This window comes from Equus quagga, chromosome 16 (assembly GCF_021613505.1).
Source record: "Equus quagga isolate Etosha38 chromosome 16, UCLA_HA_Equagga_1.0, whole genome shotgun sequence".
Taxonomy (NCBI): domain Eukaryota; kingdom Metazoa; phylum Chordata; class Mammalia; order Perissodactyla; family Equidae; genus Equus; species Equus quagga.
In genome coordinates, this window is record NC_060282.1 from 23253483 (window position 1) to 23267902 (window position 14420).

General features: G+C 41.2%; 1 protein-coding gene across 3 annotated transcripts; it reads right to left on the reverse strand.

Moving 5' to 3' along the window:
* Nucleotides 1-215: 215 nt before the first annotated feature.
* AARD (alanine and arginine rich domain containing protein) lies at nt 216-5797 on the reverse strand. 3 transcript variants are annotated; one of them, XR_006885627.1, is made up of 3 exons: nt 5501-5797; nt 1520-1749; nt 216-397 (listed from the first exon to the last, which is right to left on the reverse strand). XR_006885627.1 is itself a non-coding variant. In XM_046642325.1 (2 exons), the coding sequence occupies exons 1-2, from the start codon at nt 5780-5782 to the stop codon at nt 1606-1608; spliced, it is 426 nt and encodes a 141-aa protein (XP_046498281.1). In that variant the 5' UTR covers nt 5783-5797; the 3' UTR covers nt 710-1605. The 3 variants fall into 3 exon arrangements, 1 of the variants encoding a protein (XP_046498281.1); XR_006885628.1 differs by having other exon boundaries at nt 1520-1755; XM_046642325.1 differs by lacking the exon at nt 216-397 and having other exon boundaries at nt 710-1749.
* Nucleotides 5798-14420: the final 8623 nt, after the last annotated feature.

Consider the following 14420-nt stretch of genomic DNA (forward strand, 5'->3'; position numbering starts at 1 on the left):
TATTATCAGTATAATGGAATTATTCACATGAATACTAACCAATGTCAGCTTCTCTGTATTCTGTAAGGAATTGAGCTTATAAAATAAATCATCTTGAGTATTTTCTAAACACAAAACCACAATTTATAAATATTGACTTTAAAAATATATTTGAGAATGTCCACTCCAAAATGTATTTAAGTAGAATCTTTTCCAAAGAATAGATCACAAGGAATTCCACCAACTCTTTCCTCAGAATTTCTATGACTTTGGGGAAGAAACATACAGGAAATCTATTTTACAAATATAATTTAAGAAACCAGTCTGTATATTTATAAGCCAAGACTTCAGATGCAGAATTTCTCAAGAAATCCAGTGGTCAGATATCAGGATGCTCCAACTGCTCGTGGACAAGGTCCTGTAAGTTGGACATAATAATACCTCAGTTTTACAGAGGGAAGAAATTAAATACCAAAGGGCTGTGAATAATTCATTTACAGTGGGGAAAAAAGTTAAGGACAAACTAAACTTGATCCCAGTAATCCTTAAATCCTCACACACAAAAAATGACTTGTATTTATTTTAAGAGGAAGACCATGTCCTTTCTGTCCCCCTTTGTCTTCAAGAACTAACCTTTATTGTTAATTAAATATTCAAATTACATACATTTTATAAATTAATCTTTATTTTTACAGATAATGACCATTATAACTACTGCTGAGATCTGCAACTATCTTTTAACTTTATTCTCTGCACTAAGAAGGCAGCACTTTCAGGGTTTAGAGGTAGATATTCTAATTCAACAAGAACCATTTTAACTCCTAAAAGCGTAAACAAAGGAATTGTGTTAGTCAGGAATCTTCTGAGTACAAGTCATAAAAGTCCAACTCAATTGACTTAGGCAAAAGGAGACTTTATTAGGAGGCTATTAGAGTATTTTCAGATATCTAGATGACAGCAAGGGCTGGGGTTTTAGACAGCTTGACCCCAGGGACAAGGAAGTTCAGTTCTTTCCATCTTTTTCTGTCCTCCCAGTGGTGCAGTTTCAACCTCCTTCGTTAGAGCTCACACTTTCTCACATGGTGGCCACCAGCAGCTTCCAAACCCTGCTACTGCACAGTTTCTACCATCAGGAAATACTCATCTACTCCCTTAGTTCTAGTTCAAAAACTCCCGAGACAAGCTGATCAACCTGGCTTGATCTGCATGACTATATCCGTGGGGAGATGGATAGTGGGATACTTAGTGGTGGGGGTCGGGGGGTAGCTACAGAATAACTAACTGGACAGACAAGCCAAGAATAATCAAGTAAAATAAAAACATGCACAGATTCCGAAAGTTCAGGCAATGCCAGAAAGTTAAGGTGGCACAAAATAGCATACTAGAAATTGGCATTAAAGCAATCTTCAGTACATATTTTTTTTACTTCTCGGCCAAAACTTGGTCATATATCATTTTCTATCTCTTCCCTCTTAGACATTTTCTGTCACTTCCCCATGGCATCTAAGTTTGGGCCTACAAATTGCCCCTAAAATCTTACGCAAGGCATCCATGATGTTACTGTCAGAGTTGTTTCAGAGATGTCCATGTTATTTTTAGGGTTCTGATCTTCAAGTGTGCATTTCCTTATTCCCGATTCAGAGCATTATCTTCTGAGCTTTGAGATTTTGATGCAATTTCCAGTTCATACTCCTTTTTCAATTGCTGCATTTTCATGTTTAAATCCAGTACAGTTCTCACCAGTTGGCGATTTTGGAAATGCATTTCCAGCTAAAACTTAGAAAAAGAATAAAGACTTTTATTAGCCTGAGATATGGATCAAATGAAACTGCTCTCTGCACCAGAAAAATAAGGACTTTATAGGAAAGGAAAATAAGATATCAAGAAAGATGTATTTCTCATCTTATTCTCCAGTTCCGACTGTTTGGCCTGGCTACAAAACAGACTTTCTATACGACAAGGTAAAATCGGATATACAAATAGCTTTTGAAATGGCCTTGAAGTGGAAACAAAAATAGCTGATGCCCAAAGCTGTCCGTATGAAAACTTGCTGTGCACAGAAGGCTGTTTTCAAGCAACGGCATGTGATGTGTGATGAAATCATCTATCTGTATGAGTTTTCTTAGCTACAGGGTAACTGCCCAGGGCCACCTGAGCATTCGAGCCCTGGGCCCATTTACTTGATTACTTGTTATTTCAAGTTTTTAGGACTTTAAATGGTCTCCCTGTCGAGCAAAAATATTTAACAGCACCTTAGAGGCAGGTGTACAGTTATGTGTAGTTACATAATCTAACAAGTTTCACTCTAGAGTGAAATCTGTTATATAGCAAGGCTGATTTATTCCCTCCTCCAGTGGGAGATTGCGAAGGTCTTCATGTGTTAAAAAAATAGATCTCTAGGGCAGTTTACCTAGGAGGCAGTCCAACAAGGCTTAGTCCAACATCATCTCTGCATGACAGTTGAAAACTAGTAATCAACTATTCAGAAATTTCTTCAATTAGCATCTCGTTTAATGCACTTCATAAGCACCCTGTTCTCTCTGCTTAAAACTCTTCATCAACTCATCAAAGAAAACACCCAGGACGAGCCAGGGTGTTCTGTTGTAAAAAGCAAATATTGGTGATCCCCTCTCAATTTGCAACATAAAGTCTTTGGATAAAATTTTCTTTCCGTTTTTCCTCTGGCACATTTTTCTTCATTCTTCAGCACCTAGAACCACTTCTCTGATAACAAGAATTAGAAATGAATAAGAAATAGAGCATTCGGCAAACAAACATTAACAGTAACGACACAACCACCAGCCCCAAAAGCCCCTGTACCGTGCCTACAGGAAGCTTCAGCTCTCCAGTGTGGCAGAGACGCTCTATAATCCTGCCCTGCTTTTCCAGCTTCACTTCCTGGCACTCTCCCCACCCCAGCCCCCACTGCCGGTGGTCAGAAACCTTGCCTCTTCCCAAATAAACACTCCGTGCTGCGTCACATCCCCTTCCGCCCCGTCTGCTTAGGATGCCCTTTGGCACCTCTCTACCTGCTGAATCCAGTCAAATGCCAGCTCTTCGTAGAAGTCCCTTCCCCTGTCGCCCCTTATCTGTGCTCCCACAAGATTCTGTACATGTGCCTCTCATAGCACACAGACTACACTAGACTGATGATTGACGGCTTAGTTTGTTTTGTATTCATAACTGTATTCCCAACGATGGGTGCACTGCCTGGGCACAAACATGGCCGGTGCTTTGTGTGTTTGTTAAAAGACTGAGTGAATGAATGAATGTATGAACTGGTGAATATCCATCCTGTCCTTTCATGCCAAGAATCAAGGAGTAAAATTATTCATGATGGCTCACCACCTAAGTAAAGTGAGTGTGTGTAATTCACACCTATTTATGAAATTCAAACACTAATAGGCCCTTAACTTTTCTTTCATCATGGATCCCTTTGAGAATCTGATGAAAGCTATAACCCTCTCTGAAAAAAATGTGCTTTATGCACCTACAAAATTTTGCATACAATTTTAGATACATATGAATGAAAATGAAATCCATTCACAGACCCTGGAAATCAATACATCCCACTGAGAAGACCAATTCAAACAACAAATAATAGCAAAAATAATATAAATAGCAGCATGTCTCTAGTTAATTGAACCTGTTCAACATTATTCCTTACACAAATATGACCCTAACTTATGATATGTGCACATATCTGCAGGGATGTATGCCAATTCCCATAGAAATCTGGTTAACGGCCCATTATCAGAAACCACTTCTTCTAGCGTTGAGCATGTTAAGCTAAAGCATCTACACTCTTCTGCCTTTTTCTCAAGACAAGTCACACACATTGGTGAACTAGTTGGTCGAGATGTTAACCATGGTCTGGAGCCCGGGGACACAGTATCTGTGTAAGTATGAAATTCTCTGGCTCCTTTCCAGAAAAACCCTGGATCTTTGATACCAGTGTATTTGTCATTTTTTTCGGACAATGAGTCTCCAAGGTCTATAAAAATAATTATCATCATAAAAAGAGCCACTGAATAGTGCCTATGTTCCAGGAATTTTATGTAACATTATCTCATTTAATCCTTAGAGCAATCCTATGAGATTATTATCACCAGTTTACAGATGAGTAAACTGAAACTCAAACTTGCTAATTAGCATTCCTAAAGTGGTAGAGCCAGTTAAGTTAGGAGAGCCTTTAAACGTTAACGCTGGGATATGAACTCTCAACTGTTTGCAATCGTATTCTCCACCTCCTCCCCACCCCAATAGGTATTGCTTGCCTAAAACTCCTACTTGTAAAATGACTTGTTAGAATGGTTGGAAGGTGTCTCAGAGTTTATTCTACATAATCTCTTCATTTGATTTAAAAAGGAGTCAACTGAGGCACAGAGAGGGTGCTGACATCCCAGGTCAGCAGCACAGAGATGGCTGAGCCAGGTCTCAGCCTTCCACTTTGAGGTGCTGGCCCCCAGCACACCCCTCAGGCGTGTATCTCCGCTAAGGACGGCTCTCCCCTATCGAACTGCTCAGATGCCAGAAGAAAACCACATGTTTCCTCAATATGGTTGCGTCAGAGATAATTCATCCCTTGTCAAATTCAAATTAACACGGATAAAATTACATTTTTGCCCTTATTGCCCATCTCAAACTCCGAAACAAGATAATATTCTAAGGTTCTTAAATCAGACAATTTACTGATGGCTGAATCAGTTCTAAAGTCGTGGTTAATATTTTATCTGTATTCAATGAAAAAGAGCAAAATTTTCCAAGTTAAATCTGTTATACACGTGCATGGGCAGCACCATTTTAAACTTTGAATGGCTCTTCTTCATTTTGTCCTGTTCTAATTTTATCTATTTGGAAATTATTTAGATTAAAAAACGGTGATCTAAAATCTTTACCTATGCATTCCCTCCAGTTTAACATTTGGACCTAACCTGCCTAATGTTTAAAAGAGACAAAATATCTTATTGTAAAAAATAGCTTGTTATTTCCTGTTTTCTGAAATCTTCACAAGGGGAAAGATAAGACTAAAACTTTCGGAATAAAATAAATGGTTGCTGATAGACTTGCTCCATCGATCCTATGAGAGAGTTTATTTCATTGAAACTTCCTCCACCACACGCCATACACACACATACTAAGAGTTCCCTAGAGGCAACTTTCTATAGGGTAGAAAGATAGAGAACAAACTGGAAAAGGGTTATTGGAGTCTTGGGCGCGTCACTAGTAGACTCAGCTCCCCACAGGTGCCAGCACCGTGGGTGCCGCAGGACCCCTTCCTTCCCAGGTGCTGCTGGGGAGGTGGCGGCGTCAGCATCCTGTCGGGATGTTAGCCGGCCTTCCCGGGAAGATCGATGGCCCAGCTCCTCCTCGCTGCACGCTCTCCTACTCTCCCTCCCTGGGAACAGCTCCCCTCCGCCCCTCAAGTCTTGAGGTGGGCCACGTAGCCCCGGCTCTGGAGCAGGAGCCAGGACCAAGCGGAGGGCAGCCCCGGAGCTGGCCGCCCCCAGCGCGCGCTCACCAGCTCAGCGCTCAGCCGGCCCAGTGCGCCCTCGATGCACGCCCGGCTCTGCTGCTCGCGCGCCGCCGCCCGCTGGAAGGCGCGTGCCAGCCGCCGCCTGAGGTCTTCCAGCAGCTGGCGGGCGGCGGGGGCCTCCTCCGGCACGCTCACGCTCTGTCCGCCCGCCCCCGGGGAAGCCGCGCGCGGGACGCGGGGCTGACGGCCAGACCCCGGCCCTGCCTGGGACTCTGCGGGGCCCGCGGGAAGCTCTGTTTCGGCGGCGGCGGGACGCCCCGGGCCCATCTGAGAGATACCGGTGCCAGCCTTCCAGGCATGTATCGCCAGCGCCTTGTTTCCCGGGGCTAGAATTCCCCGGGGGGGAAGGGCAGAGGCGGGGACAACTAGCGGAACTGGCGGGACCCCTGCCAAGTGGGACGCGGCTATTGCTCCGCCACTCGGAGGCGCTCCCTGTCTCCCAGCCTCGTCTCCCTCCTTCTTCCGTTCTTTAGCAACAAACGAAGGAGGTAGTTCCCATCACTCTGAAAAGTTTCAACTGGATCACCTTTTCCTGCTCCTTGCAGTGACATTCTAAGGGGAAGGCTTGGGCCCAACCAGTAGGTGGAAGTTGAGGTACAGATGCAAGGTTTGAGACCAAAGGTAGAATATTTTGTCACAAATATTTGTCCGGTTGCCTTGATTATTTAATACTTTATCCCTTTAAAATAAGTTTTTTGTTACTTTCTACCATCTGCCGGGCACTGTGGCAAGTGTTGGGGATATACGGTCTAATTAGGCCCCTTACCTCTCTCAGGTGTTCCCCCAGTCAAGTGGGAGAAGGTTGGCCCTGTTGGTGAGTTAGAAAAAAATGGTTTTTCCATAAGCCCAGCAATGCAGAAGGTGCTTGGGATTCAGAAACTTCGTGCTCCCCTCTATACTTGATCCTTTCTGCCACTTTGACATTTATGATGGGGCTCAAATGAAAAATAAAAATTCCTCTTACCCGAAAGTGTGTTATTTTATAATTCCCAATTCAGTGTAAATGTAAACGTGTGCCAGTATTACTTGTATATCCTCTATCAATAAACACAATCAGCTGCCTCTTTTTGATCTAATGGAGAATTTCTAAAAAGGAGTAAAAAAAACGTGTGTGATCGGAGAATGCAATTACATCCCCCCCATCGCCAAAAAAGGTGGCAGAGATGCTCATTCAGTACTCTCAGAGTTATTCATTAGTTCAATAAAGATTTACAAGTCACCTGCAGCGTTCCAGGTCTGTGACAGGCGTCGAAGGCAAAAGAGCTACTTTTTATTAGTGCTTACTATGTGCCAGGCACTTTTGAAGTATTAACCCATTTTATCTTAACAACCCTGTGAGGTGGGTGCTGTTAGTTTCTGCATTGTACAGATGAGGAAACTAAGGTAGAGGTTATGCTGTGTGCCAAAGATCACAAAACTGGTAAGTGATTGTCTGAGGATTTGCACCTGGGAAGTCAGTGCTCCAAACCACGGGGACATACCCTGGATGCACACTACCTCCCAAAGAGAAAAGGAAGTTGCTCAATTTACGTGTTGCATGAGTGAGTGTTCAAACTCCCTCTGCTCATAAAATTCAGCTCTAATGAAATGGCTCAAGGCTCAATTGGATAAGGAGGAAAACAGGTTACCAAGCCTTGCAGATAATCTGCCGAATTCAACACCTTACAACAGTTTACAACCTGAGCACAAAACCCATCATTGTATACTGTTTCATAAAGATTCTCTAGAAACATTTGAAGATGTGTTCTATTGGTAGAAATTATGAAAACCCATATGGCCTACTAGGAACCTCAGGTATACGTTTAGAATTTTGGGGGTTTTTGCTTGTTTTTTTGAGTGATAGTTGGTGGGGCTTGAAAATCAGCATTAGTCAATGTGCAGTATAAATGTTTAAAATGAGTTTTCTGCCATGATTTTTCACTTGTGTTTCCAGATCATTAACTTCAACAAGAATTTCAGTTAAGTTTGATTTAATTCAACAGATAACGAATGGTGTGTGTTCAGTGTTAAGCATTGTACCGTGTGAGGGAGATATAAGGATGAATGAGGCACTCTTTTTGCCATCCAGAAGCTTAGAGCCTGGAGGAGCAAATTGTTTGGTCATTCATAAAGCAATATTTATTCAATGTCTTATTACATACCAAGTAGTATACAAGGTGCTCAGGCTGCAAAGTGAACCAGAGAGACAAAATGGTGTTTTAAAACAGACTGGTTTTACCACAGATGACTAATTTTCTTCCATAGACTTTTTTTCAGCTGTGCTGCATCTTGGATTTTACGATATTTTTTTTCTTTTACGCACACAAAGTGGATTGAAGCATTAGGGAATTAGAGTGACTCTAACGTGAAGAGACGTTTGAGTTAGGAAATGTATGAGTTATCCATTGCTGCCTAACAAATAACCCCAAATTTTAGTGGCTTAAAACAACAATAAACATCTCTCACGGTTTCTGTGGGCAAGAATTTGGGAACAGCTTAGGTTATGGTCCAGGACTTTCATGACATTGTCGTCCAATGTCGGTCAAAACTGCAGTCCCCTGAAGCTGGATGTGACTGCAGCTGGAGCATCTATTTGCAAGGGAATCATTCGCATGGCTTGCAGTTGGCACTGGTGGTGGGAGGCCTCAGCTCCTCTCCATGTGGATCCTTTACTTAGACTGCTTGAGAGTCTTCGTGATATAGTGGGCAACCTCCCTCTGAACAAGACAGAGAGAGCGAGCCAAATAGAAGCTCCTTATATGAGCTCTGAGCTACATTTATGACCTAGTCTTGGGAGTCACACAGCATTACTGCCATCATATTCTGTTCATTAGAATCCAGCCTCTACGTCTGGACCACATTCAAGGGGAGGGGAATTAGCCTCCACCTCTTAAAGTAAGGAGTATCAAAACATTTGCAGACGTATTTCTTAAACGGCCACAGGAAAAAAATGATACCTTACATATATGTAAACAGTGATTCAAAGAACTGCTGACTTCCTGTCAGGAAAAAGTGAAGACCAGGAAATATTAGGACAATACATTTTTAGATTTAGAAAGAAAATTTTAATGCAGACTTCTATATACAGACAAAATATTCCTCAAAAGTGAAATAAAGATGTTTTGACATAAAAGAAAATTAGAATTTGTTACCAGGCAACTTACACTATTAAAACCCTAAAGGAAACCCCTTAGTGGATTATGTGATTCAATGACAGGTCAGGTCATCAACCACAAGTCCAACAAGCTGACAGTGCCTGAACCCAGCAGTCTCAGCTAACTGTCAAACCGTGTCGTACCTGGAATCATGTGGTCTGTATGTCCGTTTCTCCTATTAGCTTCTCAAGGACAGTGTCTCAGACTTAATCACCTTTTCATCATCTCCAGAAACTAGCACAATGCTGGCTTGAAACAAACACTTAGTAAATCTTAGTTAAATTAATAAATTGATTAATACAGCAGGGGAGAAGGCACTTAACATTCATAGAGCACCTCTTAAGCACTAGATAGATAAACATAGACATAGATAAATACAAGTCCAGATGCAGATATAGATACATTTATAGCTATAGACATAAATATAGATATCAGTACAGGTATAGATAGGTATACCATTTAATCATCACAATTATCCTGTGTTTTGTGGGGTTTTTTTTCAGATGGGAACCTGAGGTTCAACGAAGGTAAGAGACTTACCTAAGGTCATGTAGTAGACATGGCTAAAGTGGGATTTGATTCCAGATTATATGGCTCCAAGGTATGCTCTTTCCCCTATACCACACTAGGCAATGTATAGTTGCAGAATCATTAAAAATCTGCTAAAGGAGGTTAAAACTTAGAATTTCCTTTATTCTAGTTACCTAGACCAGTTCTTTCCTAGCCCAAGTGCCATCCTGCTGCCACCCTTACCTATAGCAAGGCCATCTTCTCTCAGGCCTTTTGAACCCCAGAAGGAGTTGAATGTGCAGATCATACTCCTAATTCATGCAAAACAGCAGCAAAACAAAAGTCTGAAATTCCTTATGCAAAAGCCTAATCTCTCTAACTCTCCTTACATAAATTCATAAACATTTATTATCTCTCACAGTTTCTATGGGCAAGAATTTTGGAACAGCTTAGGTTATGATCCAAGACTTTCATGACATTGTAGTCAAATGTCAGCCAAAACTGCAATCACCTGAAGCTGGATGTGACTGCAGCTGGAGGATCTATTTGCAAGGTGAATCGCACACATGGTTAGATATCTCTAACAAAATGTGTACAGGATCTATATGAGGAAAAGTCTGCTGAAAGAAATCAAAACAGAACTAAATAAATGGAGAGCTATTCCATGTTCGTGGATAGAAAGACTCAATATTGTCAAGATGTCAGTTGTTCTCAGTAGAGTTCCAGTCAAAATCTCAGCAAGTTATTTTGTAAATATCAATAAAACAATTCTAAAGTTTACATGGAGAGACAGAATACCCAGAATAGCCAATATAATTTGAAGAACAAAATTGGAGGACTGACACTACCTGACTACAAGACTTACTACAAAGCTACAGTAACCAAGGCAGTGTGATATTGGCAAGAGTGGAAAAATAGATCAATGAAACCGAATAGAGAGCCCAGAAGTAGATCCACATAAATATAGTCAACTGATCTTTGACAAAGGAGCAAAGACAACACAAGGGAGAAAACATAGTCTTTTCAACAAATAGTGATACCAGCCCTGATATTGATTTCCCTACATTAAACCCAACATATATGGGGTTAAAACCAAAGCACTCTTTCCCTGCTTACTCCCCGGCTTCCTGGCTCCAGAATCCACTGTCCAGCCATGGAGCCAGGGAGACAAATGGCCAAGGAGAAATACCTGGATTCATTATCTCCCCCCTCCCCCCTCCCCTTCCCGAAAAGCAGTTACAGGTTGGTAGAAAAGCTGCTGACTAGCAAGGTCACAGGCTTCTTCCTCTCTGCAAGTAGTCTCAAGGCCAAACACAGGGTGGTGGAAAAGCTCCGACCAGCAAGGTCATATGTTCCCCCTCCCCTACCTAAAACCCCAAGTAAAAACCCTTACTTTTAGGTTTTCGGGGAGTTTGGGATTTCAGCATTAGCTGCCCTTTCTCCTTGCTCAGTGCTGTGTAATAATAAAATTCCTGCTTTCTTCCACTGCACCCGGTGTCAGAGATTGGCTTGCTGTGTAACGGGTGAGTGAACTCACTTCAGATTTGATATCAATAGTACTTGGACAACTGGACATCCACATGCAAAAAAATGAATCTAGACACAGACATACTTCCACCTTTCACAAAAATTAACTCAAAATGGATAATAGACCTAAATGATCATAGACCCAAGTGATCAAAACTGTAAAACTCCCAGAAGATAACATAAGAAGGCTACCTCTCAATTGTTTTGAACACTAAAAGGGAGTTGAATGCACAGACAGTATTCCTAATTCATGCAGAACAACAGCAAAACAAAAGTTTGAAATTCCTATTAAATGCCTACTCTCCTCTCTAAATCCCTTAAATAAATTCATCAGTTAATATGTACCTTTGTTGCAACTAATTTCTTTTTTTTTTTTTCCTGTCTGTTCACCTTTCCCTGGGAAACCCGGATCTGGACTCTTTACGTGTTCTTTAGCTGTGCTTTGGGATCTTAGATCTTTTGCTTCCTCTTCAGCCATCCACTCTGAACAATTATGCTTTTAGACAATGTGCTCTGTGTGTTCCCACTGCAAACAGAACGTCCCTAAGTGCTTTGTGCAAAAAGAAACAAATACTACTCTAATTTTTTCAGTGAACAGCTTAGTGGTTTGAGCCATGGAAGAGTCTGTGGGGAACATGGTCATTTTGTTTTCTGGCTAATGAATGGTTGGCAAAAATTCCTTTTTGCTTGTGGAATGTCCAAAATGTAGTCATTGTCCTTCTAGCTTAATTTGCCAGAATTCTGAGTTCAAAACGGTGATTTCAAATTCCAGCTTGACCCCTTGCTGGCCATGTGACTTTGTGTAAACTCTCTGGGTCAGTTTGTTCACAAGTAAAATGAGAATTATCTTCCTCCTCACTCACTTGCTGAGTAGATTGACTAAAGCCCCCAGGAGGGCACTGAGCCAATAGGCTCTCCGTAATTGTGCTTCTTGATTCTCACATAAGGGATGATTGGGGTTCTTACCACAGGGACATGTTTCTGAACATTGCATCAGTGAACATCACAGTGCTATGTGTCTAAAAGATACAGGAGAATTAGGATTGCAAGGGAAACTGAGTCAGGTCTGAACTAAAACAGTGAAACCAGGCTGAAAAATGCCCCTTCCAGTGGGTTGAATGACCATTTTATTTATTTAGTGTGTGTGTGAGGAAGATTGGCCCTGAGCTAACAGCTGTGCTAATCTTCCTCTACTTTATGTAGGATGCTTGATGAGCAGTGCTCTGCACTGCACCTGGGATCCGAACCCATGAACCCCAGGCCACCGAAGCAGAGCACACTAACTCAACCACTACACCACTGGGCCGGCCCCGGATGACCATTTTAAATTGTCAGTAATCACACGGAACCAGTATAATCATCTCGATCACATCCTCTAAGTGTGTGAAGTGAGTTATATTATTGTTCAAAATATTCTCTGCCTCTTGCATTGGGAAGATTGTATTTCTCCACTCGACTGACCTCAGGCTTGGCCGTAGGACTTGCTTAAGCCAATGAACTGTGAGCAAAGGGATACGTGATTTCTCAGAGAAATATTTAGGTTCTGTCACACAATCCATCCTCTTCTCTTTTCCAGCAGTGTGCCAGGGCAGACAGCTCCTTCACGCTGGGTCCTGGGATGGAGATATCATGGAGCAGAGAAGAGGCTGGCCTGTTATGGGGTGGGGGTGGGGGGGGGGTGGTGTAGTTTGAGTGAGAAACAAACATATATAGTAATCCAAGGAAATTAGTGTTTGTGGGTTTTTTTGAAAGCCCTGATGTCCAATTTTCCCTTTGGCTTATTTCCTTTTCTTAAGAGTAGAGTGCGGAAGTACGCATCCAGAGGACTGAGAGTTCTGGTAAATTGAAGTTTTACTGAGATATTTCTATGATAAGATCTCTGGATGCTTATTTGCCTCCAACAAGAAAAATGTAGTTGTTGGAAGGTACCAAACCTTTCGAGTAACTATCCAAACACATTTGCTCTTTTACTAGATGAGTTTAAATGAGTTATGAAAGTCATACATGAAATGTAGATAACAGTAACTGTTTTTTATTGACAGAGAATATATAAAAGGCACATGCAGGATACTGTATAATTTTAGACTGTCAGTTTGCAGTCTGAGAAGAACATCACAGCTTCATTTCCACACCAGATATAAAAAGGGATATGTTTCTTTTAATATAGTTTTGACTGTTTATCTTGTCGTCATGCTCTGTATCTTGAAGATGTTTCAATTACAGCCTTCTTCTAAGATTCAACTAAACATGACACCAGAAAAGTATAGAAACAAGACAACTTATGGCACTTTTCTTCAGAGCCTTTTGTGTACTGTGATATTTGAGTTTTGAGAAATAAATGTCAAATTTGTCTAAACAGCAACTTTGATACCCACTCCAATAAATAGATTTGTGTTTTAACATAAGATACACAAGTTAGCTATTTTCTTTGGCAATTTCAATTCGGAAAATAGTTACAGGTACTCAGGAAGCAATATCTGCTGGAGAACATTACTACCTTCTTTTAAGATTGAACTTTCTTTTCAGTAAAATTGAAATGTTATCCAGTCAATCAGCATATGTTTGTTGAACTCTACTTAATGCAATGCACTGTTCAAAGAGCACCCAAGCAGAAAAATATGTTAACAAATGCATTCCTTTTGTGACTGATGACGCAGAGTTAAATTGAACTGGTGGTAAGTGCCAGAAACATTTTTACTATTTGAAGTAGGCAGCCTCTAAACTGGCCCCCTGTCGCTTCTGAGATTATGTTACAAAAAGACTGTGAGTTTTGTTTTGCTCACGCTTTCTTGCTTTCTTGCTCGCTTGTTCTGAAGGAAGCCAACTGCTATGCCATGAGCTGACCTATGGAGAGTCCCACATAGCAAGGAATGGAGGGAGGCCACTGGACAGTAGTCAGTGTGGAACTGAAGCCCCCAGTCTATAGAGTAGCTCATGAGGAAGAGTCTTGGCACAACCTTGTGAGTGAGGTTCAGTGAGAATCCTCTCCCAGTCAAGCCTTCAGATGACACTGCAGCCCCATCCAAGACCTTGGTTGCATCCACCTGAGAGACCTTGAGGCAGAGGACCCAGCTAAGCTACACCACAGATTCCTGAACACAGAAATTTTGAAATAAAAACAATTTTGTTATTTTAAGCATGTAAAGTTTTTTTAACTGGTTTTTTTTTTTTTTTGGTTAAAAAATAAAGACTTTATTAAGGTGTGATTGACATACAAAAAGCTGTACGTATTTAAAGTATACAACTTGATGAGTTTGGAGAAAGGTATACACTCATGAAACCATCATCACAATCTGTGCCATAAACCTATCCATCACCTCCAAAAGTTTCCTCTTTCCTCTCTATTTATTATTATTAGTTGTTATAAGGACATTTAACATAAGATCTACCCTCTTAGCAAATTTTTCAGTATACAATACAGAATTGTTAACTCTAGGCTCTATGCTGTACATTAGATCTCTAGGACATATTCATCTTATATAACTGAAACTCTGATACTTTAATTAATACTTCCCCATTTCCCCTCCCTTCAGCCCCTGGCAACCACTATTCTACTCTCTGCTTTTATGAGTTTGACTTTTAAATTCCTAACGTAAGAGGTATCACGTAGAATTTGTCCTTCTGTGTCTGACTTATTTCACTTAGCATGATGTCCTCCAGGTTCATCCACGTTGTCACCAATGGCAGGATTTCCTTCTTTCTCATGGCTGAATAATATTCCATTGTGTGTGTGT

Excerpts from the sequence above, each read along its gene's own strand:
- AARD (XM_046642325.1), bottom strand. The coding sequence starts at position 5,782 with ATGGGCCCGGGGCGTCCCGCCGCCGCCGAAACAGAGCTTCCCGCGGGC. Across the intron at positions 1,750-5,500 it reads GCCGGCTGAGCGCTGAGCTG|CTGGAAATGCATTTCCAAAA; the intron begins GTGAGCGCGCGC and ends TCTAAGTTTTAG.